Here is a 25555-nt window from a genome sequence, read left to right as displayed (position 1 = left end):
TTTTTTTGCAACTCGATATGAGCGTCCAATTGATGTGATGCACGAAATCGAACGTTGCTTTTAATACGTGAGGGTTAACGAGGAGGTAGGCGGGTCCCATTTGTTAGTACGTGTCTGTAAGAAGTTTCCGGGATAAGTGGTCTGACTCCGACGCAACGGACAGCGAATGGCTAGTCTTTTCTGTAATAAAGCGAGTAAAGTTTTTGGCATCAAGTATTCAAGTGATCATTTTTAATGACCTTTTATCCAAACTTTGCCTTGCATTCTTTAAAATATTATAATTAAAATGATCAAATTATTTTACATAATTTTTTATTTCTTATATATGGAGCTCATATGTTATAAATTAAATGAAAAAAATTAGCACTCTCTGAGTTCAGATAATTGAGCTAATATTCTTAAGAAAAAGGCTTTCATAAGTCCAAAAATCATAACGTGCAGATGGAAGTTTAACTAAGTTGATTAGATCTATTGAGTTACAACTTAATCCGAGTGCGGTATTAATATATATTTGTAATTATTTTAGATAAATTAAAGATAGGTAAGAATTTTTTCTTTGTTTTTTTGGATAAAGATAATAAGAGCATTGGATTTCAAATAAATATCCTACGCAATCACTACATTTACTCTCAGACTCATTTAGCAATTATGATATTTAAACAGTGTTTGCTGACAATTATGTAGAAATCTTGTAGTTGAAATGCAAAATTATATATATAATTTTTCACTTTCCGAAGATCATAATCCCTTGAGGCCTTGACCTATCTATAATAACGCAACTGTAGATTAATCACATGTGCTAATAAAAAGTAACCATATGTTATTGGGAACCCAAATAATAAACGCAAGGTTTGATTAATTTTCTATTTCTTAAGTCCCACAGAAAGATCTCAGACGATAGAGAAGGGGGGGAGAGATGTGTATAGCTGCATGGATTTGGCAATCTCACCCCGTCTACCAACTTCTTCTCCTCTTGAATAGAGACGAATACCATAGCAGGCATGCCCAAAACCAGTTCAATTATACGCTGGTTCCTTTTTCCCCCATTTTCTTGTCGATTCTTATAAAATTGAATTGGGCTTCATTTATATTGTAATTTGAGTAGATATCTTGCATAAAGTTGTTATTTTGACATTGGGTTATCTGCTTCTTGATGGATTTGTGTTGTTGTTGGTGTTTGGTGTATGGAATCGAAGGCCCACAAAACCAGTGGAATGGTGGGGAGAGGGAGAGGAGAATATATTGGGAGGAAGGGATGAGTTGGCTGGAGGTACATGGTTGGGTTGCACAAGAGATGGGAGATTGGCTTTTCTGACTAATGTGAGGGAAGCTAGCCCTCATCCCAATGCCAAATCTAGAGGGGAGTTGCCACTTAGGTTTTTGGAGGTATGTTATGGGACTCAGGATTCCTCCCTCTTAGTCGATTGTGATCTAAAATCTTATGTTGTTATTTGTTTTACATGAATCTAGTTTTTTTTTTAAACTTTTGTATTGGTTGTAGAAATTTATGTTGTAGGAACCTTATATAAGTTTTAATCAACAATTCCTTCTTCCCACATCAACTCTGGAAATCTTTGTGGCTCACAATGTCAAATTGAAAAGATTTATCAAAGCAAGATGACTGTATGTTAAAAGAGTGTTAAAAGGTAGTATAGTAGAGAAAGTACAGTATCATATTTCTTTAAATCCCAAGTGATGAAGAGCAGATTGAGGTGGTATACACGTCCAGAAAGATCAGTTGAGATTCATGCAGCATATGCTCATGTCTTAATTTTAAATAAGTGGACAAGAGCTTAGGTAATGTTGATGTAGGTTTTACAGAATCTTTTCGGGATTCAATGATTCATCATTTTGACATATCTCTTCTCTAGTTTCAGACCTTTTCAACTTCTTTAAGTGCAGCCATATATTGCTTGTTATTTGAAGCAAGGATGGTCATGCTTGTGGCATATCTCTTCTCTAGCTTCAGACCTTTTCAACTTCTTTAAGTGCAGCCATATATTGCTAGTTATTTGAAGCAAGGATGGTCGTGCTTGTGGCATGGCCCTTGCCGACTACTGGTCGGCATGGCATGGCATGATATGTACCATATGAGAAGGAGAGAAAAAAATGAGGGAGACCACTCGCTTTCGCCCTTTGTCACTCACCATCGAGCTTGTTGTCACCGCTCGCCGTCGATGTCGTCGTCACCCATTACTCAATGATGGATTTGCTAATTAAGTTTTTATTCAAACCAGACCTGACCATCTCCTTCTTCTTCCTCGAGCTAGGACACCTAGACTGATCATCGGGCGGGCTGGGTTGGGTTCGGACCGGGCTTTTCGGGCCAACCGAGCTTAAATATTTATTCACGGCCCGACCCACCAATCACTCGGGTCGGGTCGGGTTCGGGTTCAGGCTGGGCTAGAATATTCTAGCCCATTACATATTGGGCTTGGATTGAGTATAATGGCTCTAACATAATGCGTTCAATATAAAAATTATTATATTTTTTTGGGCTCAGTTTAATGGGCTTATATGAAGATATTTTAGTTATCTTTCATTGAAACATACATATATATTAGTATATAATTTACTAAATATCCAATGTGGGACTAAAATAATTATATAAATATGTATACATTATGGGTTGGGCTATAGATGAGAGTAGTGGATCGGACTTTCGTACTGGGTCGGGCGGGCAAAGGCTTAGCCCATGCCGCCCATTACCATATCGGGCTTAGGTCGGGCCGGGCCTAAATCAGGCTCGGGCCGGGCTTAGCCCGGTTAAAACCGGGCGAGTTCGGGCCGGGTTTGGGCGGGTCGGGCCTAATGATCATGTCTAAGGACACCTGACAGGAACAACGCCTTCTTTGTCGAGCTGAGGCACACAAGTGACGGGTGACAACAAAGTCGACGGCGAGCGGCCAAAGGGAACGGCGAGTAGTGACGGTGACAGCGAGTAGATGGCTGTTAGGAAAGTGCCGTGCGGCACCTCTAATGTCACGTGCTTGTACGCTCCTGGCACAACCATCGTTAGTTTCAAGCAGAAAATTCACCATTTTTGGCATTCACTGGAAGTGGATAATTATTCTAAAATCTATTTCCTTCACACTCAATGGCATGCTATGTTGTGTCTGTTCGTTTTTCACAGAGTATATCTTTTGTTCACTTGCTTAGGTCCTTATTTTGTCTTAGTCTGTGATATTTATGCCACATTTTTGTTTCCTGGTTTCTTCTGACTATAGTATATGTTCCTTCACTTGGTTTGAATCAGAATAAACAGTCTCCCTTGGCATGTGCAACTGAAATAGCTAAGGAAGCAGATAAGTACAATGGATTTAACCTAGTATTGACTGATCTTTGCTCAAAATCCATGGTTTACATATCCAATAGGCCAAAAGGAGAGCCTGTGATTCAAATTGTCCCCCCTGGTCTTCATGTGCTTTCAAACGCAAAGTTGGATGCTCCTTGGCCTAAGGTATGCAGGCCACATAAGATTTTCCATTGATGCTAATTTAAGGAATGTCCTCATTATGTTAAGATGCTTTTCTTGTACTTCTCATACCTTTTTATTGAGCAATTTTTTGGTATATATTCCAATTGCAAAATTGGTTTCCACGACTACATTTTATAGTCTCTGTAGTATTATGTTTTCTCATAATTTTAATCTGTCATTAATAATATAATATCCTACTAACTAAAGTATGTTGGCTAATCGAATTTGTGGACATTGTTGGATAGTTGATTTGGTGCATATGATTGATTATAAACAAATTTTCAGGTCGACCTCGTACTGTTATTGATTTATACAATTCTTCCATATCTATGATGTGATACCTAATTTGGCTTCTTATCAGCTGTTCGATTGTTTTAACAATCTCAAATTAAATACCTGTCTATCATTCCTCAACAAGTGTGCATCGCCAGGGAAAACCCCAAATATTTTGCTATTTGCCTTAGGCTTATTTTCTTAGTTAATTTTTTTTACCAGCTTTATCATTTTGAATCTCTTCTCAAGAACTGAACATTGAATAACCCAGAGAGTGTTGGAAGATTAGAAGACTAACTGAACATCTAATAGCACTGAATATGTTGGAAGATTAGAAGACTGACTGTTTCATGGATTGTGGTAGACTGGTAGTAGTCTGGCCTCAGCAATGCAGGTTGCTGTTCACAAGACTACAGAGGAAGGGGAATTTTTTAATGTGATAATTCAGAAAGATCTTGGTTTGCAGTGTAATGTTACATCATTTTTTCAGCTTTATGGCTTATACAAAGTTGCACTTCACATATCAGGTAGTTTATGTATTTTCAACAAGTGATAAATGAGTAATAAATTGGTTTTCTTCTTGAGCATCATGTGCTAGCATAGTCAGGAAGGAGCTCATTTCAAAGTAATCTCACCTTTATTCTTAGGATAGAATCTACATTACTTGTGTAACAATATGTTCCCTTTGAATCTATCTTTGCCATATATCAATTGGAAAAGCAAAGCACTCCACAAACATGCAGGCAGAATCTGCTTACATTTCCTGATAATGCTTGTCAGATGTCATCGATCCACTAAGAAAAGACACTTTCGAGAGTACTTCTATCGTAGTTCATGCGATGCACTACATGTGATGTTGTTCAATGTATTTTACGTTGATATGCTCTTATTATGTTTTAACTCAGGATTGTTAAGCAATGCTTTTATGTGAATTGCACCAATTTTTGCATTAATGAAGTTTCCAGTCGAATTCCTGATCTGTTTCAGCATCAGCAAGCATCTGCTTCTTATTGATGCCAGCAATTCCTTTTGTAGGTGCAACGCCTCGATAAGAATTTCGGCGAGTTTCTTAGGAGACATGGGGAGGGGGAAATCCCCTTGGAGCTGATGGTTCAAGAGCTTATGACTAACAGTGACAAAGCCGATAGAGCTCTATTGCCAGACACTGGTTGCAATCCAGATTGGGAGTATGAGTTATCCCCTATATTTGTCGACATCGACACAAAGCTGGTAATGTAGTAGTCTCTCACCACCTACAGAATTTGGAACCACTAAATGCCGTAACGAAGGCACTTGAAATACCCTATATTGATATCTCAGGGGCGATATGGAACTAGAAGCATTGCGGCGATCTCAGTTAAACAATGCGGCGAGGTGAGTTTCCATGAGAGGTATATAGAAAGCTGCATGTGGAAAGAGCACCTCATCCAGTTTGGCATAGAAAAGGTGCTATAGATGAAGAAATCCTCCTATCACCTGTCATTGAATCAGGTCTTCTGTGGACTCAGTGGTGTATTTTGAAAACAGTAAATGATAGTTTTATTAAGCTAATGTGATAGTGCTCTCGAGTATGGATTCGTTTTTTACTGCAAGTGGTGTGATCGAAACTGGTTCGAGCTCAAATCAAATCATGGCCAATTCTAGACGTTGAGGATTCCCATCCCAGTCGGGTCGGATGACACGTTTAGCATTTAGGAGAGAATTGGCGGGAAAAGTGGGGATGTCTAACGCGCGAAAAAAGTTCGGTAAAAATTTCGAATCCCGCCTAAACCCGCGGTTTGGTGCTCGTCCACTCCACTAAGTTTTTCGACTCGGTGACTCGACTACTACGCCCGCCTCATCGTGACCTCGTGATCTCCCCCACCTTCCCCACTTTTCTCTCGCTCTATCTCTGACCCTAACCCCTGACCCTAACCCTAACCCTAACTGCAAATCTAAGGTAATAAACCCCCTCGTCTTCCTCTCCCCTTTAGATTTTCCATCGATAGCCACACTTTTTCTCTCATTGATCCGTGTGATCTTTACGCAGTTTCCGCCATGAAAGGGTCGAAGGCCGGTGCGTCCGACGCGAAGTGAGTTATCTATCTCATTCTTTAGATCGGTAGTGATTTTGAATCTAGGGTTTCAAGGATCTAATGCTCTCTCTTTTTTTTCTTCCTTTTTGTGGTCTTTCTCGAAGTTCCTCGACCAAGAGGAAGGCCGCTGGTGGAGCGGGGAGGAAGCCGGGGAAGAAGGAGAAGAAGCTCGGAAAGGATCCTAACAAGCCCAAGAGGCCTGCCAGTGCATTCTTCGTCTTCATGTGAACCCTCTTTTTAGTTAATTTTTAATAATGGTTTAGATCTCCTCGTTCGTTCATTCTAAGGTTTTTTTTTTTGTTTGGTTTGCTTTCGATCTAAAGGGAGGAGTTTAGGAAGGAATTCCAGGAGAAGAACCCTAATAACAAGCTCGTCTCCGTCGTAAGCTACTTCTCCTTCGCATATCTAGAATTTACCAGATATTTTGTATGCATATGTAATTTATTCTTTGCAAATTTAGGTCAGTAAAGCTGGTGGAGACCGGTGGAAATCCATGTCTGAGTCTGTGAGTAGCCCTTTCTGTGCTAAATTAATTATTACAAAAATTAATTCAGTATCTGAGGTGAAATTTATTCTATCTTATATTGTAAAAATATTGTAGGACAAAGCACCTTATCAAGCCAAAGCAGAGAAGCGAAAAGCTGAGTACTTTAAGAGCATGGCTGCATATGATAAAAAGAAGGTGTTCATTTTATTCAGCACATTATTGTTTATAACTTTGAAAATTGTAAATTTAACAATTTTATTTTCTGGGGAACAGTCTGAGAGCAGTGGAGGAAATGCTAGTGCTGAGGAGGGAGGAGAAGGGTCTGACAAGTCCAAATCTGAGGTAGAGGATGACGAAGGAAGCGGAGAGGTGAAATATATATACGATTTTGTTCTATTTCTTCAAAGGCCTTAATTTCTGATGTAGATGAGCTGATATCTTCCTACTTAATATTTTTCTTTGCAATTTTTCTTGCAGGAAGAAGAGGATGAGGACTGAGGAGTAAATGGGAAGTGAAGGAGAATAGAGGGGCAGTAAAATGGTATTAGAACTGCTTAGGTTGCTTTCTTTTGTAGTTTGTCCTAAGAATGACAAAAAAAACTTAAGATATGACAACTAGTTGTTGTAGAAAACAGCTCACCGCTTACTTCCTTTTATGCTAACCCCACTTTATGGAGATCCTTGTTTTCATTGTCTCTGTTCACTGCTATGCTTAGAAGTATATGCAGCAGCCTTGCTTGTTCAGCAATCTAATTGTCTCAAAAAATATTACCTCAGTTTGATGCTTGTTCTACAGTTGAAAAGTAGGTTGCTATTATTCAGTTCAATTAATGATTCTCACTTTGCTATTTGTGTTGTGTAAATGTTTATGCTCAAGAGGTATTGTTTTCATAATCAGTCATGTTTGTATGAAAGGATCATATGCTTGCTTTCCGTTGATTTAGAAGTTAGGTGCCAAACATAGAGCATTTCTAAGCAGGCTGCTTTCATTCTTGTGATCATGTAATGTTGATGATATGCCATTTCTAAGCTGGCGGATTGAATATAAAAAATCTTGGTGAATGTAAACATGAGAAAACTGTAAATTCTATACACTGCAATTGCAAGATTAGGTCTTGATGTCAAATGTATAACTTTGAGTAATTCTACGCGAAACAAAACATTTATGGCATATTCCTGATCATTGATAATTTCTCTTCATCTCATAATTAATGTTAATGTAATTTCTCTTTTCATCTCGTAACCAATATTAATGGTCAGAATGATGCCACATAAGCGTAGCACTTCCGTGAAACTTCAATGGTTTGCATGGTCTGACAGAGACTTGACACGGACCCCCTATGTGGTTTTGCTAACAGACAGGGAGATGCTTTACTTTGTCTATACACGACACTTGCGGTTTATTTCATTCATATAATTTGAATTGTTTCACCTTCTCTTTTGTGCCTGCCTTTTGATTGTTTGTTCGGTGAACTGAGTGGAAAATATCAAGGAGCAATTTCGATGGAGTTCGCTTGTCCCAACACCTCATTCATATAATTAGTGAAATACTAAGGTCTCACTTAGCTTAAAATTTATGCAAATCAAAGGTTTCACTTAGCTTAAAATTTATGCAAACCAAAGGTCCCACTTAGCTTAAAATTATGCAAACCAAACACAACAAAAACAACATTGCGTAGGCAAGCGACACTGCAGGCTGGAGGAACAAGAACCAGCGACTGAAACAGAGGAAGAAGCTCCAACAAAATAATAACAAACAGGAAGAAGCTTTACAAAAAGATAGAATGGAAAACAGGAGAAAAACAAAATCAATCCGTTCCATTCTTTACAGTCCTTAGCAGGTCTTTTGCCAATGATGAGAAGGTCTGGGCATTATTCTCCATCTCTGATGTACGCATGCTGGTGGCCTGATGAAGACAGACAATTATTACAAGTCCATATGAATTCAGTATGACCATGAAAAGTGCTCTCTAGGATTTGCCATTTAATTTTTCAAATTTACTATGCCGCCCAGTTATTCCTAGTGCTAACAATGGATACACATAGGGGTGTGTACTATTGCAGAAATACACAGGTATTGCCGAATTGGAAAGGAACATCTGGTGAGACTTCGAGTTTCATATAATGCTATTATCATGTAGCTCTATGTTCTTTAGTATTTTTAGGACGTTATACTACATCTGAAATTCTCTAAATAGAAGGAAACAGAAAACAGCATGCTTATTTATAGTCGTCTGGAGTTAGAAAAAAATCAACATATTGGGGAAGATGATTGCAGAACTTGAAAGCTTATTGAGAAAACACTTCCAATGACATAGATGTCACAGTACTACAATTACGGGCACATAGTTCATACTTATAAGAGGTTCATATATTAGACAGGGCAAAGAGAGGGGCTTTTGCAATTTAATTACAGTTATTTTTTTAGAGCTTATTGAGAAAACACTTCAAAGAAGATAGATATCACAGTACTACAATCACATGCACATAGTTCATACTTATAACAGGTCCATAACTTAGCCTAGGCAAAGAGGGGGGCTTCTACAATATAATTACAATTATTTTTTAAATTGGCAAGATTAGGTTTTTGAAAACTGAGTCCATATATTTTATATAGTCGATGCACATTTTTTTTATAATAGAGTACACATTATTATATATGCACTAGAGCTCATTATTATCAATAAAAAAAATAAGATGTATAAGTTGTGAAAGTTCTGGCAAATAATAAGATATAGAGATAAGCATCTAAAGTTTTAAATTAATTAAATTCAATTGATAAAATTTTGACTTTAACAAATATGCACACCCCTTAGATAAAGATGAAGATGCATCTTAGAGCAGATATATCTTAGATTTTCTTTGACCAAGAACCTGATCATTTTCTACGGAATGAATTCAATATTGACATCTACAAAAATGAATACCATCTGCTTGGTATCACTAAGTTTCTTGATTTGCTATCATAGTCTTGCTCTACATTCTTGGTCCCAAGAAATTAAAAGATAGTTAACAACATAGTGGGGTTTACTTTACCTCCAACTTTCTGGCATTCTCCTTTAGCTTGTCCCTGGCTATTTTGGCAGCACTTGAATCCTGCTTATAGATAAGACATACATGCAAAAAGTCATGGAAGAATGATGTGGCAATTAATTTCAATAAAATGTTGATTGAATAGGTTTATTTATTGCTAAAAACTGTACAACTGCAAGATAAAAGGATATTTATGTCTTAGAAGAAAGCATGGCAGTTCTGAACAAAAAGTCTATGCATGTGGGAACTGAATAAGAAACCAATGGTTTTCATATCAAGAGAGCACAATTAATAATCCTATTTCGCTGGGAAAAGAATGCCAGATGCAGGGAAACCAATTCATATATAGCAATTCAAAGAAGACAAGAGGACAGCTTCAGAGAGAGCACAGTCTGGAGAAATGAGGAAAAGAATACTAACAAAGATTATTTCAAAACTTCAGTCTCCAGACATTAGAAAGTACCAATAATATAATAAAACTGCATGAAGTTGTATGGCTTATGAGAAATCTAAGACCAACATGGACCCTAGAATAAAATGTATAAACAAGCTTTTTTTGTGCACTTACATTGTTTACCGCATATCCATATTTCATCTTAATCTGATCAACTGAGCCCATGACAATTTCATCTCCAGACTCGTTCTTCCCTGAGTTCACATTTTCTTCTGTCTTGGCCATCAATTTACCTGTGTTAAAAAAATTAGTTCAACCTATAAAGAAGCAAGATTAGGAGCCATATCTGATTGGTGGATTTTGCAACCTGGCCCAAATGATATTGATTTCTGGAATGATTAGAGATACTTGATAAAAACAAGAAGCCAATCCAAATCAATGCCAGAGTGATGCTTGCTTTACAATATAGACAACTACAATCCAATCTACAATGACCCAGTCAATATATATTGATATCTAATAAAGTACCAGTATATACATTAATTTATAGATGTGCAGTATCTTGTATAATTGTACATACTATAATGTATATACTATCTGCTAAGAAGGTTCAAATTGGTTATTGAGGTTGGGATTTCAGGCCTTTGGTATATAGGTGGCCAATTAGATTTTCTAATCCAATAGGTCATTGAGCCAATACATTGGCAAATCAACTTTTAGAGCTTGAGAAAAATGTAAACCTACTCATTTACAACTCAAATATATATTCTGTATATGGAATAGACAAAAAGGAGGCATGCACAAAATCAACATTAATCAGATAAGAAAAGGTAATTAGTGAAAGGAAGACATCCAAAAGGTGAAAGGTAACTGTAACAGAGTAAAAGCTTATAGGATTTCTGTACTGACCTTTCAGAGCCAGAAGTCCCTTGCCTAACTTCTTTCTACTTACAGCTGCAAAGTTTGGTCCTTTATGTTTCCGTTTACTATCTTCAAGGTCGATATCATCTTACAATAGAAAGAGCTGAGACTGAGACATGAGCATGTCTAAACTTCAGATCACAGATATAAAAAAAAAATCAACATAAATACCTATATCCAGCTCAGCATGGCCATCATCTTCTATTGTGTTGATGCCTCCCCCAGAATCTGGAGGAGAATTGGCTATTGAAAAGATGGCAAACAGTTCTTTAGAATTAATTGCAGTGGAATCTTCAGGGCCCATTTCTTGGCTCTGTTTCTGCTTGCTTCCTTTTTGATCTTTTACAACCATGCCAAATATTCCCTGGATAGAATTCAGTGTCAGATTATAACTACGATTCTAGGATCACTAGCAAGCTCAAATTGGTACCTTCTTCTTTTCTTTAGAAGCATTCATTACATAGGAAGATTCTTCTTGTAGGGCCAAATCCTTCTTGTATACCAGGTTAATATATTCTAAATGCCTGTCCAGCAAAGACAGCAGTTTGCAATGCATTAGATAGAGGTTTATACTCTTATTTCAAAAATTATTATTCCTTTCAGTTCTTCCTCATATAAGACTATAAGATTGTTTGATCAATTTGACAGGTTTAGGACCCTTTTAGTACGACAATGTCAGTATGAACCTGTCTATGAAGGGTTTTGGAGCCATGACACATGAACAGTTGGCATGCATGACTGTAATGAATCTAAAAAACTAGGATAGCACTGTGGGACCAAGAGAAGACAGATGGGGTTGTGAGGAAGGAGAAGTGAGAGGAGGTGAGTTTTACTCACCAATCTGAGTCAGTTTGCCTTCACAAGAGGAGGTGGGGTTAATGCATTTCATCATCAATCCACTTGATATGAAGGGGGTCAGGAGGGTTTATTGAAAGATAAGTGCCGATTGACAAGCCTTCGTGGTACTCGGCACAAATATTCATTCTACCTATCACCTAAGTACCTAACTAGCAAGTCATTCGTTGATTCAAGCTCTTCTCTTAAACATAATGAATAATGAATTTAGCACCAATTTTTTAATGGACTACAACACTATTCTAGGTCCATAATCAACATAAAAAAAAGGTAGGAATATATGTTATTAAATGTTTTTGGGACCTCAAGCTGACAGATCACGATACCACTTTGCGAAGATTGAGGACACACAAGTGGCACAAAACGACATGAAACAAATCTACAACTGCCGATATTGTGATCAAGAGTTTGCAGTCGGCGATCTTGTATTCGTGCATGTTCAACCATATCGGTAGATAATGCTGAGACCGATACACAACCAAAAGCTAGCACACCGCTATTTTGTGCATTTTCGCATACTAGGGCGACCTGGACCAATGGCATATAGGTTGGATCTTCCGGAGGGGTCTCGAGTATTCTATGTATTGATTTTGAGGGCTCGAGTGGGGGTAGATTTCATATGAAAAACTACTTCATCCTCGACAAAAGTAGGATAAATTTGCCATTTTACTCAAATAAAGGTTTCCCTTTTGAATCACATGAAAGTTTCTTAGAGATGGAAATATTGAAGAAGCAAGATAATATTGAGAAATACAAACTTAATACACTTAAGAACTTTATTTCAAGAGCTAACCATGTCAACATACCTGTAGATATCATTCCGAGATAGAATTGAGAAAAAGAGAATTTCTTGATCTCCCTTGACCTATATCATTACATGGATTATTCATCATCTAAAATTCATTTAAGGTTACATTAACAGCAACTGTCCATTTAGTATTACGATATTACCATGACAAGTTCTCCATCAGTTGAAGCGGATAATGCACCCAAAGAAGCTGAGCTTGAGTTTTGTTTTGAACATGTAAAACCTCTCAATGAAGCCTCTTTCAGGAGAGTTAGATCAGGGAAAGATCTAAAATTTAACGAGTACGATGTTCAGGTGAAAGAACCCAAAAGGAAAGCAGGCCAAAAAACTCAGTCGCGTCAAGTAAATTTGACATAATGTATGGATAAAGAGAAACAAATATATAGTAAATAAATAATAAGATAAATTCTGTTGGATCTTCACACCATGCTGCAAAACTTAAAAAAATGCTGCAAATAAGCTCCTTGTAATTTGCACTTATATATAGTCTATTCTTTGAAAAATATTGTAAACCTAGTAATCTAAAGATATAGCTAGTAAATTATACACCATCGTTTCAAAAATTGCAGTCCTTTCCACCAGAATAAGCCTTCTAAAATTTTAAGTAAAATGGACCCAGGTTCAGATCAGGTTTTGACCAGAATCTGACCCAATATGACCCGCTAGATTCAGTAATCAAGAGAAACACTCCAATCCTCCCTGAGCTGGCATCCTCTATCTCCCTCTCTCTCTTCTTTCTTCTCATTTTCTCTCCTCTCCCCTCTTTTTTTATTGTTCTTTCAAGAGAAATGTCCTCTATCTCCCTCTCTCTCTCTTCCTTATTCTCATTTTCTCTCCTCTCCCCTCTTTTTTATTGTTCTTTCAAGAGAAATGTTGGTTGCCAGTGATGAAGACCATCTGCAGAATTGGTCGACCACTTTAGAGGTGGTAACCACTAACCACCTCTGCAACCTCTCTAGAATTGTGGCTGGGTGCCCAGACCCTGTAGTAGGTTTTCTTAGATGACACTCAAGGAGGAATGATGCAACAAAATATTCAATCCTGTATGAAAAACCCCAAATGGGAATGTCTACTTGAGGACCAAAAATGAAACTTACAACCTTCTTAGACATCGGATACAATTCCAAAGACATAAATGTAATATATACTTTGCAATTTTCACAGAACAATCTAATCCATCAGTATACTAGACTACTATAGTATATTATACAATTCTACATTCAGATATGTAGTGCAAAACATGGCATCTTGTGATAACAAAACAACAGAAAAGAAACTCAACCTTATCTCAATTTTGCCACTGCTAAAGAGAAGTACAAGTCCAACATCAGAAGAGGGGCCATTGACAACGGAGGTATAACAACAATTGCTGCTTATCTTTTTCTTACCGACCAGTCTCTTGATCCCCTGATGATGTAAATGAGAGTCACAGAATTTTCATCAGTAGAACAACCTGTTAAAACAGAAATCACAGGAAAAACAACTACCTGAATTGCATGACTTAAGGAATATAGGCGCACAGCATTTTCAGAACAAAGCAATAAAAGAGAATGCTTTGATGCTCTTTCACCAAAGGAATTCTCTTTGTTTATATCCTGGCAATCTGATGCCCATGCTGCCTCTGATGATACATCTGGTTCATTTATAATGAGATCTCAGATAGAAGATCAATAAGTCATTCAGACAATTCCTTGTCTTTTCACCAACATGAACAAACACATAATGAACAGTCAAAAGTTCCATGAAGAAGGAAAAAAGGGGATCTTACTCACCTAGTATCTGCATCAATAAAGCTCTAGAGGGTTTCTTTGTACAAACTAGACTCGTACTCAATTGATTTCCTGTATCCACTTCAAGAGCCAAAACTGATGAATCTTCCATTGCTACCAACAAGACATTCTTGTCAAAGCCATCTTGGGCATAAGTTTCAAATTGCAAAGAGACGACACCACTATATATTCGACTCTGGCACTGCTTTTGATATAAAATAGTCCCCTCTTCTATGTTGATAACTGCTACCTGAAAAGTGCATGATGATGGAGATTTTATTTTATTTTCTTAAAAATAGATTCTGTAAAGAGCTGCAAAACAAACTTAAGCTACCCCTATAACTAACCTGAATAATATATAATCTAAAAAAGTTCTTTCTCTAAAATAAATCTCAGATCTCTGCTTGCCAAACCACCCCCACATATACCAAGCATGATGATTATCCATTTATCCTATGATTAAAATCATGCTGAAAAAAAAAGCTAATGGAGCATCAATGTTGTCACTACCCTCATATACCAGGTTCAGTTGAAGAATGGAGCATCCATGCTGTAACTGCACTTATAGTCCAAGTTTAGTTGAATAAATAGTCCTCTCTCAGAAGAACTATTCATGAAAGAGAACATGGGAGGGCAGCTGTGTGACACAAGATTAGAGGCTACTTTATTTGCTAGGAATAAATAACTAATAATTGCCATCTGTTACAGGTCTAGTGCAACATTCTAACATAAGAATCTAGCAATTGTTACACAATACTAGACATGATCATCGAGCGAGCCGGGCCGGATTCGGGCCGGGCTAGAATAGTCTAGCCCGTTACCACTCATCGGCCCGTGAGAGATCGGGCTAGCCAGTCGAGCCGGGCCGGCCCGACCCATCAATCATTTGGCCCAACCCACATTTTAGCTATTTTTAGAATTTTTTTTACTATTAGCTTCTTTTTTTAAAATTATTTATATTCCTCTATTTAAAAAAATTTAAATATGTGCTTAAAAAAAATGTAAAATGGTATAGTTCCAAAATTTTAGTTGGTTTTTACTGTAGCAGAATGGGTAAATACTATAGCAGAACGGGCGAGCCTAGTTGCGGGCTAAACGGGCAAGCTTAGTTGCAGGCCAAACGGGCGAGCTTTCAGGCCGGGTCGGGCGGGCAAAGGGCTGGCCCGTGCCGCCCATAGGTAGTTCGGGCTCGGATCGGACCGGGCCTAAACCGGGTCCGGGCCAGGCTTAGCCCGGTCCAAACCCGGCCCGGCCCATGAGTAGTTCGGGCTGGGCCGTTTGATCACGTCTATACAATACTCCTTCAACACCTAGTCAAGAAATTCTGTCAATTTGAACGGCTAAGAAGGTCTAGTTTAAACTGTTAAAACCAGCACTTACCTTCTGTCATTAGTTTTCTAACCCCGTGTTAACTAATTTAGCATAGCAACAAAGAAAATAAAGAGCAAAACTTACAAATCCTTTATCCGTTCCAACGGCAAGATGCTTGGAATCAGGATTGACTGATGTGGATACTATAGCTCCTTTAAGTTTGATGCTACAAACCGAGTAATTTTGCCCTGGTTTTCCTGATGGATATAAAGGTGGGTGCACAGTGTTAAACACTAAAAAAAGGAAAGTAAACAAGAGAAAACAGAAAAATCTAGGAAACAATAGTTCTTCACCAAATGAATTACACAGTCACACTGCATCCTTTATAAATGCAAGATCAGATATTCTGAGTACAAGTAGAAGCACAGAAGTTGTCTTTCTGAGTATAAGTAGAAGTTTTTGAACAAGGTAATGAAAAGCCAATATTCTGCAAAACAGTGTCATGAACATGCAGTATGCGGCCTTACTTTTATTTTTTAAGAGGTTGTTTCCAAGACTTAAAAACATGACCTCTTGGATGTAAGAGGTAGACCTTATCATCATGCTAGAGCCCTCACAGGGTAATAAAATCCTAATTTTTTACTTTCATACCACTAATGTTTTACTTGCAGTATTTGGAGGTCTTCCTTAGCTAACATTCTAGAATAATTAAAATCCTAGTAGATGCATTACCTATTTTGTAACTGATTAACATTACAGAGCGGTCTCCAGGAAGCTTGTCATTTCTCATTCGCCTAAGAAGTAAACTCTAGAAAGAATTACTGTCACCAAGAATTTTTGGAACCAATAACCTTTTTTTTATTTATACAATAGAAAATAGAATCACTTGTAGTTAGAAATTCTCAAGAAATCAAAAGGCAATCATTTACTCCTCACCGACATACCTTGTAGAAAGGAAAAAATGCAATCTGATGCCAGATGCTCCTTTTTAAAAGTGATGATGCGAATCTGAAATAGTAAATAAGTTTACCATGTTGAAAATGTATTAAACTGACTAACGACAAAAAGGACTTCACTTTCTATGTGGAGAACAATAAGACCAGCTTACTTGCCCACTCTGATCTCCTGCAACCAGAACTTTGGAAGAGCTATCAAAATGCAATGATGTTACAGGACAACCGCTTGGAGAAGTACTATCTTCATTCTGTTAAAATTTCAGATTAATTTTAGGCAAAAAACTGGTATCCTAATAAATGGCATTGTCATATATAAGGAAGCATTGCTAATTCAGCATATACTATTAAATTGTTTACATTCACTAGGGGCATCATAAATGATACCTGTTGCTTTATGGATAAAATCAGGAGCAAAAGGGGGCATGATGCATCCCAAAAGTTTATAGCTCCATCATGGTGCCCAGTTATATAAAGGCTTTTGGTCTTGGAGACTTGACTAAAATTTGTAGAGCTTAAACAATTTTTGTTCTTTTCCTTTGTATTGACTGAAAGGAAGTAAGAATATTTGTTGGCCAATGAAATATAGTCCTGCAAAGGAAAATATTAGTGCAAGTATATAATGACGGAGTTCACAGTTGTCTAATTGGTACAATCAAGAGAGGAAATGATACTGCTGGTATTACCTCATCTATTGCACTTGATTGTGCAGAGTTGCTTGTATACAGATTTGCAGCAGTGATGCCCGACTCGCCAAAAGGCAGCCTCATCATTAACTGGTTTGGGAGTGTTGGAGGTGACTTGGATTGGCAGCGTATCAGATAACGTTCAATTTCTGAATCATCATAAAGACATAGGCGACCTGATTTTAATAGAAGAACAAGGGCATTTTGCTTGTGTTTGTTCTCCTCACTGAAGCATGTAATGAGTTCCATTGCCAAACAAGCTTCAGTCAAAGGTAGTACAAACTTGATTGTACGAGATTCAGATGTTTCATTGAGAATTAAGACCTACATTCAGATGTCAAATGGAAAGAAAAAAATTCCAAGTGAGATACTACAATCCTTCACAGTATTGATGCAATAATATTGATTTACTACAAGAGGCAGTAAGGGGAAACTTCACGAGAACGATAATGAAGCCAAGCCTATGTTCACAAAATAATTAGTGCTCCAAAGAGTATAAATTATTTATGAGTGCTCTAATATTTTCCATTGTGTAATTAATGAAATAGGGAAATTGAGTGTTAGATTGTAGAAACTACTTGGTTTATTTTGTTGATATTATTTGTGCCCCTCAAAAATCTATGATACCTTTTATTGTACTTCTAAAGTTTCCTGTTTGCATTTGATTAGCAATATGACTTTTCAGTTTTCCAAAGAGTAGTAGTGAGAGCCGTGGAAGTTTTCATGCGATAATGAATAAACAAAACCGTTTATAGACCACAATGTAGTACTACTCAACCAAAAGATAATTATGTGCCCAATTTATAGGCCTGTTTATATTATCATAGTAAGATCATAAGAACGAAAAAAATGTCACTAATCTTCCATACAAGATTCAAAATGAAATCCTACATATTCTGAGGCACATAACATTTGAAAATACTCTGGAAAAGAAAAAATTACAATGCTTTTCTGACTAACAAAGTATACACCTAAAGTTAATAGTTCCTCCGGTGCATAAAAGTATAGCAGTAAAAAAGAAATGGTAATGCTCATGAGATTTACATTGAGCAGAGCAGATTTGTATATATCAACATCAACAAGATAAAGGATGCAAATAGATCCTCTGCAATATTGATTTGGTAAGTCTCAGTGAATTGTTCAAATTACTTATATATATAGATGTACTCAATAAAGATGTAGATCTTTATACCTGAAATGAACAAGAAGATTCATGGTCAGAGAACCCATTTATATATAGACGACTTGTCCTTCCATCACCAATGACGCACCTTAAAGAAACTATAGGGACCTTGTCCATCTTGTATCCAAGATTAAGCTTGAGAAGAGGAACATTTTGAGCAACATTTAACTCTTTTTTGTCTGTCACTGTGCTGCTTTTTCCATCTGAAATCACTGGTATAGACCAAACAAAAATGTCACCGCTACTATAACCCAGAACAACTTTACTTCCATGAGCACATGCCCAACATGCTGATACTACAGTTTTGGGATCATGTTGTGATGAATTCTGCATGCTTCTACCACAAACAAATACCGTTGTACTTGTTTGAATATCCCATAAGCTTATAAGCCCATCCATGAAGATAATCAGAACCCTATCATCAAGGAAGCAGTATCATTGAGTCAGTATACAGAAATGTTCTGCTTGGCTTTCTTGTTTCTCTACAACTTCAAAACTGCAGCTATAGTAAAATGGGATAAGAAACCAATAGTTTGCCATGGCAACATGCATTTGTCACCTTTAATTACATGCGAGGATTGGGCAAAATTAAGGAAGAATTGTGAAAAACAATAAGATACTGTTTGTAAAGAAGATGCATGAACCTTTCATATCTTGTGTAGGGTTCTCAAATGAAAAATGCTAGGGATATTCTGAAGAGAGAAGCAAAAACCATGTTGTCTACCCAACCAGTTTCTCCTTTAAAAAAAATACCATTTGCAAATCTATTCTTAGACTGGATCCTTCAGTCTTCACCCCAAAACCTACAAAGTATGTGCCCTTCCATCCTACTCAAATTTACCTCCAAAATTACACGATTTCTGATGTTAAGATAGTAAGGTTTAAAGCAGAAATCATATGGGTTTGACAAAGAGTAAGCTAGTGAGCTTTCAGAAGCTTAAAATGCCTCAACATTAAGCTTTAACAGGTGTAAGCTTTAAAAACCTCTTGTTCTCTGCCATAGGCTGTGGAAGTGCACAAATCACTGCGGTTCCGTGGCCTGCTGCAGTTATCATACCTAAGAGAAACTTTTGCATTAGCCACCCACATTACTGAATAACTCGAGATCTATGGAAATAGAAAACTTGACGACAATATCCAGCATTGGACTATTAAACAATTTTTTTCACAATATGTAACACATCCGGCAAGAATGCTCTTTGATCTTTTACATGTTCGATAACTATCGGAAAATCTCTATCATTAGTCCATTGACTCTAAAACCACATTCCATCCAACAATAGTGATGTAAACAAAAGAGAATGCTTCTAGATCATAAATATAGAAAACAGAGTAAATATTGGGCATCATTACTCAATTATGCACATATTTAGGTTAAATCACAGCTTGTCATTAAGTTCATCAAGAACTATGCACATTGCAATTTCGGGGGAGATAAGATTTTTAGTTTGACTAAGTTTAGAGATATGAAATTAAAAGTCCAAGCCAATGTCCAAAACCAAAACCTATTTGGTTTAGGAAAACCGAATTTTTCTAAGTTAAAAAAACTGATTTAGAATCGTATTTTGAAAACCAAAACCAAGTAAGAAAAAAAAAAATTAGAGTGCTACTCAAACTAAGAAAATTGAACTCAAGTCGGTGAGTGAAAAATCAAGTAAGAGTAGGAAACTAAAAGCTGACCAAATAGAAAAAGTAAACACGGCAAACACACCACAACATGTTTCATTAACGTGGAAAACCTCTCTCGTATGAAAAAAAAAAAAAAACCACAAACTCGCTAAGAGTCGATCGATCTATTTCACTGAGCAAATAAAAAAAAAAGTTTATTTACAACTCTTCTGGACTCTCCAATGTTATAGTGTTTAATAACTTCTTAATCAAAAACTGTCTGAAACTATTATTGTGAAGTAGAAGGTTCCCTTTTGGTAAGCACCTGGGCTATGGATCAACTCCTCAAACACAATACGCTAATGGTAGATGAATGATTCAACTTCAATGATGCTTCGAGATCATTCTCAATTAAAGCTCAAGTACTCAGAAATATGATGAAGCTCTCATCAAACTTTAATGAAAAATATGCTTCGTGAGGAAACTAGAGAACTCTCTAAGATGATACTAGAAATTCTAAGTTCTCACTTGGATATATCCTCTCTCTAACCTCTGATTAAGTTCCGCTGATATGCTACAAGATATAGTCGGTATTTGACTAGCATTCAAACTCAAATAATTCATCACATACGATAGAAAGTTGAAGCACCTTTAGGTAAGGGATTCTTAAATGGATAGATGTTTTTGGTCTGTCTCTGCTTCAAATGTCTTAATTTCTTCGCATGATCTAATCTTCCATAAGATATATAATTCTGTCATATATTTGAATCTAGTTTGTACAAATCAAGTACATGTGAGTTTATCCATGAATTTACCATACAAAATATTGCAATTACACACATAAATCTAGATATGTAAGTCATGAATAACAGCCCAGCCTTAGAACCACGGACACTTCAAATCAAGGATGGTGGTGCCACAAGCACGACCTGTGCCAACCACCGGCAGGCATGGCACAGCACGGCACGTGCCGCAAGAGTGAGAAAAACTACTTACCTTCACCTTTTCGCTTGGCGGGTCGAGTTGGGTTAAATAAAAACTTAAGTTGCGAATCCGGATGAGAGCTTAATGGGTGCGAGGTCTATCAGCAATGGCGAGGACGATTGCAAGCGACGAAGCTACTCGAAGGGGTATCATGCGGCACCCCTCGTGGCTTATGCCAGTTGGCACGGCCATCGTTACTTCAAATAACATGTTGTGTCCATGTCCAACACTCGTTAGACACATGTCATACAATTCTAAGAAGTATTCGATATATAAAAAATTTATAATAAAGCACTCCTTGGATACTCTCGACCTCTCAAAATGGATGAAAGATTTATCATATACTACAAAAGTTTATAATAGAAACTATCTATTGTATACATTTCCTGCATATGCAACATAAATGTTATGCAGTAATCACAAATTTGTGCATCAAAGAAAATTAATATTAGCACAAATTAGTGCAAAAATCACAGATTCTCCTATTCCGTCCATTGTAGTTAAGTATTGTACTGTCACATATTGGCATTATCACTTTTGACTTGTTGTGATATCTTTGTGGTATTGTGCATACTTTGTTTTTCTCTCATAAATAGTTTATGCATTATGTGTATTTATATTATAAGTTAGATAAATGATTTCTTCAAACATATCAATTATATATATATATATATATATATATATATATTACCAGGTCCTAAAACCATAACATATTTGACTACATACTATTACTCCTAAAAGTGATAGATCTACTTTATTTCATTTAGTATTTGAAATATTTCCTCAGAACTTCAGTGCTTCACAGTAAATTTCTACATGTGCAAAGAAACAATACTTAGTTACTGCTCTTAAAAAGATAAGCATGCATTGATCAATATACAATAGTAATTTAACATTTCATCTCTTACATATGGGAATAAACAACTATTGACACATTGGATTAATTGAAAAAGATAATGAAAATAATTCAGAGGATAACCTTACCATAAGATTCAGAAAAAGGAATTTTATATGGCATGGTTATTAAATGCTTTTGCTCATGGTCAAGCTTCAACAAAGAAATATTTCCAGAGCAATCACCAGCATAACTGTTCAGAAAATATTTATGACATTTTAAAACAGCACCAGTAAGGTTGTACTGAAAAGTGAAAAGGTACTTACATGTACAAACTTTGTTGCAGTACAGTAAATGAGGTGATCTCATCATTGAAAATGTGCACATAACATAGCCTTTGTACATCAATGTCCCAAACCTAGAACATGTTGACTCTGCATCTGTAAGATAACTAATTTTCTCTACTAAATTTAATGACTTATCGAAAACCTAAGGTTATTTGAACCAATCAAACATTCAAGCATTATATTGCGTAACGAAAAAATAATAACTACGAGGAACTTAGATAACAAGCCAACCACAATGAAGGAAATGATGAGATGTCTCCAGGAATTTCTATTTTTAAGTGTTTTTTTTTTTTGGATTAAAACTTCAATTTTTTAAGTGTACGTACAAGAAATATAGTTCTCCTATCATATGGTAATTACCAAACTACATATTACTGCATGAAGATCACAAAAGCATGACTAACCAAAAAAATAATAAAAGTGATTCAATGCAACACAAAGTTACAAACTTCTTAAAAAATTGGCAAAGGAAATGCTTTAGAAAATATAACTAATTCTTGATAATCACATGCTTAAATATAAAATAAACTACCTCCCCATACTAGTGAAACTCTAGATTATGCTAGTCCATGATTCTTCTAATATTTCACGCAGATAAAACTAAAGAAAATTTGCATATAACACCCTGACTTTTAACAAAATTATAATTTACACCCTATATCTTTACTATTTACAAATTGAGTACTATAATTTAGCGAATATGTACAGAAAGAATTTTGTTGTTAAATTTGTTAACTAAACTTAACCAAACTTCTGGGTTAAATTTATTATACTAAAAATATTACGGAAATACTCTTAACCAAGTCACATACTAAGAGTATTTTAGTCATTTTTAAAATAGGGGCATTTTAATTATTTTAGAAATAAAGTATCTCTACTTAGCAAAATATCCTCACAGCATTAGTTCAAATTTAACTCAGAATGTTTTCTACACATATTTACTAAATCATAGAGCTCAGATTTACAAATAGTGAAAATATAAGGTGTAAATCATAATTTCGTTAAAAAACAGGGTGTTATAGGCAAATTTCTCTAAAACTAAAGGCAATTTAAGTTCATATGATAGAAAGAAAAAAAAACAAATACCTCAATATGATTCTGAGTAGTTACATTGAAAAGGATTCCTTGATTGTCCATGAACTGTAATAAGACAGATAAATAGGTAAGTAATCACTCCTATCTCCAAGGAAAAAATGCTAGACTATGTGACAATAAATTAAGAGATGACGCCTTGACCATGATTCATTGTCCGCTCTAGTATCATTATATCACCATTAGCCAGTGGATACAATGTTTTAAGTAAATACTCATTGGAAAAAAAAATCATACTATGACTTATTCAATTTTTACCAAGTTAACTATCCAATATAAAAATGAAGTACCCATCCAGCTATATGTCCATTAAGCAGATAAAGCAACAACTCAACCCAATCATCTCTCAGATTGTTCTCAACAATGTAAAATGTCCACATCTGAATTCATAAGATATGCAGTAGAAGATTCCATATTCTACTGGCTCAGTGTCGCCAAAATCAACAGTGCAACGAAGCACATAAACTTAGATGACAACAATTCAAGAAGCAGTTCCGTAATGTAACTAATACATCAGTGAAAATATTTTTGGAAACCCTAACCTCAGAGGAAACAAACCTATACTCTAATCCAAGTCAAGAAAGAACCCAACAACATTGACTGAATAATCAATGAGACCTGCGCATATTCTTATATTGGTGAATGCACAGGTAATAACCCAAAGAATCCAAAAATCCTGCGAAAATACCACTCAACAACGTACGTGGGATTAATCCAAAAGCTTGACAAAGAATAAAATTAATGGAATCTTTCCATCACTACTTCAAGATGGAAAGAGAACTCTATCTTCAAGTTCTTTTTTCCGTAGATTCAAGAAATCACAGACAGAGCAAGTAGTTAGCCGAACTCAACGGGAGACCTGCAAGAACTTAGTGGGGAGGGCCGCATCCGACTGGAGCAGGGCTTGGGTGTTATCCCTCCCGAAGAGCTTGATCTGCCCGTTCCTGGAAGCAAGAATGGAGAAACCAGCGTCAATTCTTTCTCTTTCTCTCTCTTTTTCTCTAAAAGACGGAAGAACTCCGTTTCAAGAACAAAGCGGCGGAGATTTAGGAGTTGGAAGAGGTTTTACCTGGTGGCCACGGCGAGGATGCGGTGGATAGGATCGTAACCCATGGCGGATGATTCAGGCGGGAGGCCATAGTGAAAGACGAGACGAGGGTTCACGTCCTCCGGGCGAAGACCATTGATGCCGGCTTTCGTATGCTGCTGGAAGAAGAAGAAGAAACGAGAAAAAAAAAATCAAATTTGAAAACACTTACGACTAATAGCATAGTGGTAGTGCGTTCACTTCGTAAGCGAAAGGACGCGAGTTCGATCCTCGCCGAGAGCTTTCAGGGAATCTATATAATATGATTTAATTGGCGATTAATCTTCCAATAATTAAAATCTAAATTTTTTAAATAGAGGCTTATACGGTCGACGATGTACGTCAGCAGAATAAATCTCTAGTGGCCACCACGTGGCATGAGTTGATCATGTGGGCCCACCGACCGGCCATAATTAAACAAGTTTATTAGTCTAAGCACCACGTATGCCTAGGTTCTTGTCACCGGCATCGGGGAGTCTAACATGCCCAACTGCAGGAATTCACTGCATCTGCATACGTGGCAGCGGGGCTTGCAGCAAAAGTATTGTATTGATGCAACTCTAAATTGCAGATTAAAATACTTATCTTGCCCCAAAGCATAGAAACCGTAATTAATATTAACGAGAGCACAAGGATCCAAAGTACGACGTTACCAATACGATTAAAATTGAATAACTCTACGAGATATCATCAATATTCCAAAAGGGAAAATGGAGATCGCAGGATCCCCGGGTATACAGATCAAATGAGTCGAGGAGATGAAGACTAACCTTCCTCGAAGCCTTCTCCACTAGCTTCTTCACGAACATGGCTTCTTTATCCGGATCCGATGCTATTCGTGGTACTTATTCTTCGTGGTTTTGGAATAGGGAAGAGGGAAGAGGGAAGAGGGATGCTATCGACGCTATCTTGTAACCGAAGGAAAAGGGAAAGCGTAGGAGGAGTTTTTGGAGGAGGGCAGTTTGGATTTAGTTCGGGGTTTTATAGAGAAACAGAGGGAGATGAAACGTGGGCCAATGGGAAGTTGGGATCGTGGAGTAGGAGTGTCAAGTGTGGAGTCTTCGATGTTTGGACTCGAAAAGAGTCCACGATGACCGACGCTTGAAGTTAGTTAGACGATATGACAGGGAAGAAGGTAAAAGTGATGAATGCTTATATAGGATATAGCCCAGGAACTTGGCGCCGCCCTGACCTCCGGAAGAGGGAGAATTCCATGGAACCGAGGCAAAGTTAGATGAGACAAGATGATCGAAGGGGAAGACAGAAAGGAAAATTAATTCTGTTAAAATTTGGGTTACGCAAGATTTATTTACTTTTACCTTTTGCAGTTATACATGCGAAATTTCTCGAAACTAATGTTTGTATAATATTTAATG

The 25555-nt window shown here is 36.8% G+C and overlaps 3 protein-coding genes across 9 annotated transcripts; 2 read left to right on the top strand and 1 right to left on the bottom strand.

The window, feature by feature from the left end:
• Nucleotides 1-838: 838 nt before the first annotated feature.
• LOC140784568 (uncharacterized) lies at nt 839-5322 on the top strand. Its single transcript, XM_073132053.1, has 5 exons — nt 839-999; nt 1197-1386; nt 3257-3460; nt 4787-4981; nt 5072-5322. Exons 1-5 carry the CDS (start codon nt 917-919, stop codon nt 5204-5206), a joined length of 807 nt encoding a protein of 268 aa, XP_072988154.1. The 5' UTR covers nt 839-916; the 3' UTR covers nt 5207-5322.
• A 151-nt stretch (nt 5323-5473) lies between these two features.
• LOC140784570 (high mobility group B protein 2-like) lies at nt 5474-7161 on the top strand. Of its 2 annotated transcripts, XM_073132054.1 has the most exons (8): nt 5474-5690; nt 5781-5823; nt 5931-6050; nt 6150-6207; nt 6287-6331; nt 6428-6508; nt 6587-6682; nt 6791-7161. In XM_073132054.1, exons 2-8 carry the CDS (start codon nt 5789-5791, stop codon nt 6809-6811), a joined length of 456 nt encoding a protein of 151 aa, XP_072988155.1. In that variant the 5' UTR covers nt 5474-5690; nt 5781-5788; the 3' UTR covers nt 6812-7161. The 2 variants fall into 2 exon arrangements, with proteins under 2 accessions (XP_072988155.1, XP_072988156.1); XM_073132055.1 differs by having other exon boundaries at nt 5527-5823.
• A 725-nt stretch (nt 7162-7886) lies between these two features.
• On the bottom strand, nt 7887-25133 carry LOC140783815 (uncharacterized). Of its 6 annotated transcripts, none has more exons than XM_073130879.1 (24): nt 24950-25133; nt 24162-24298; nt 23952-24036; nt 23087-23140; nt 21980-22071; nt 21803-21906; nt 19211-19283; nt 18236-18641; nt 17044-17367; nt 16745-16948; nt 16513-16608; nt 16349-16412; nt 15549-15661; nt 14097-14343; nt 13812-13957; nt 13607-13731; nt 12468-12591; nt 12323-12381; nt 11092-11185; nt 10833-11025; nt 10650-10748; nt 9915-10033; nt 9350-9409; nt 7887-8220 (listed from the first exon to the last, which is right to left on the bottom strand). In XM_073130879.1, exons 1-24 carry the CDS (start codon nt 24986-24988, stop codon nt 8122-8124), a joined length of 3156 nt encoding a protein of 1051 aa, XP_072986980.1. In that variant the 5' UTR covers nt 24989-25133; the 3' UTR covers nt 7887-8121. The 6 variants fall into 6 exon arrangements, with proteins under 6 accessions (XP_072986980.1, XP_072986981.1, XP_072986986.1 ...); XM_073130880.1 differs by having other exon boundaries at nt 24162-24295; nt 24950-25118; XM_073130881.1 differs by lacking the exons at nt 7887-8220; nt 9350-9409; nt 9915-10033 and having other exon boundaries at nt 10650-10764.
• Between the last annotated feature and the right edge of the window lie 422 nt (nt 25134-25555).

This window comes from Typha latifolia, chromosome 3 (assembly GCF_019914945.1).
Source record: "Typha latifolia isolate L0001 chromosome 3, TyphaL0001v2, whole genome shotgun sequence".
Classification (NCBI taxonomy): domain Eukaryota; kingdom Viridiplantae; phylum Streptophyta; class Magnoliopsida; order Poales; family Typhaceae; genus Typha; species Typha latifolia.
Note: the sequence above shows the minus strand (reverse complement) of the source record. Positions and strands in the feature narration are given on the sequence as shown.

Coding starts and splice junctions, on each gene's coding strand:
- LOC140783815 (XM_073130879.1), bottom strand. CDS start 24,988: ATGTTCGTGAAGAAGCTAGTGGAGAAGGCTTCGAGGAAG. Junction 12,382..12,467: donor CTGATGGAGAACTTGTCATG/GTAATATCGTAA, acceptor GTAATGATATAG/GTCAAGGGAGATCAAGAAAT. Junction 11,186..12,322: donor TCTCGGAATGATATCTACAG/GTATGTTGACAT, acceptor TTTGCTGGACAG/GCATTTAGAATATATTAACC.
- LOC140784568 (XM_073132053.1), top strand. CDS start 917: ATGTGTATAGCTGCATGGATTTGGCAATCTCACCCCGTCTACCAACTT. Junction 1,000..1,196: donor AGAGACGAATACCATAGCAG/GCATGCCCAAAA, acceptor ATGGAATCGAAG/GCCCACAAAACCAGTGGAAT. Junction 4,982..5,071: donor TCGACATCGACACAAAGCTG/GTAATGTAGTAG, acceptor TTGATATCTCAG/GGGCGATATGGAACTAGAAG.
- LOC140784570 (XM_073132054.1), top strand. CDS start 5,789: ATGAAAGGGTCGAAGGCCGGTGCGTCCGACGCGAA. Junction 6,509..6,586: donor CTGCATATGATAAAAAGAAG/GTGTTCATTTTA, acceptor TCTGGGGAACAG/TCTGAGAGCAGTGGAGGAAA. Junction 6,683..6,790: donor ATGACGAAGGAAGCGGAGAG/GTGAAATATATA, acceptor TTTTTCTTGCAG/GAAGAAGAGGATGAGGACTG.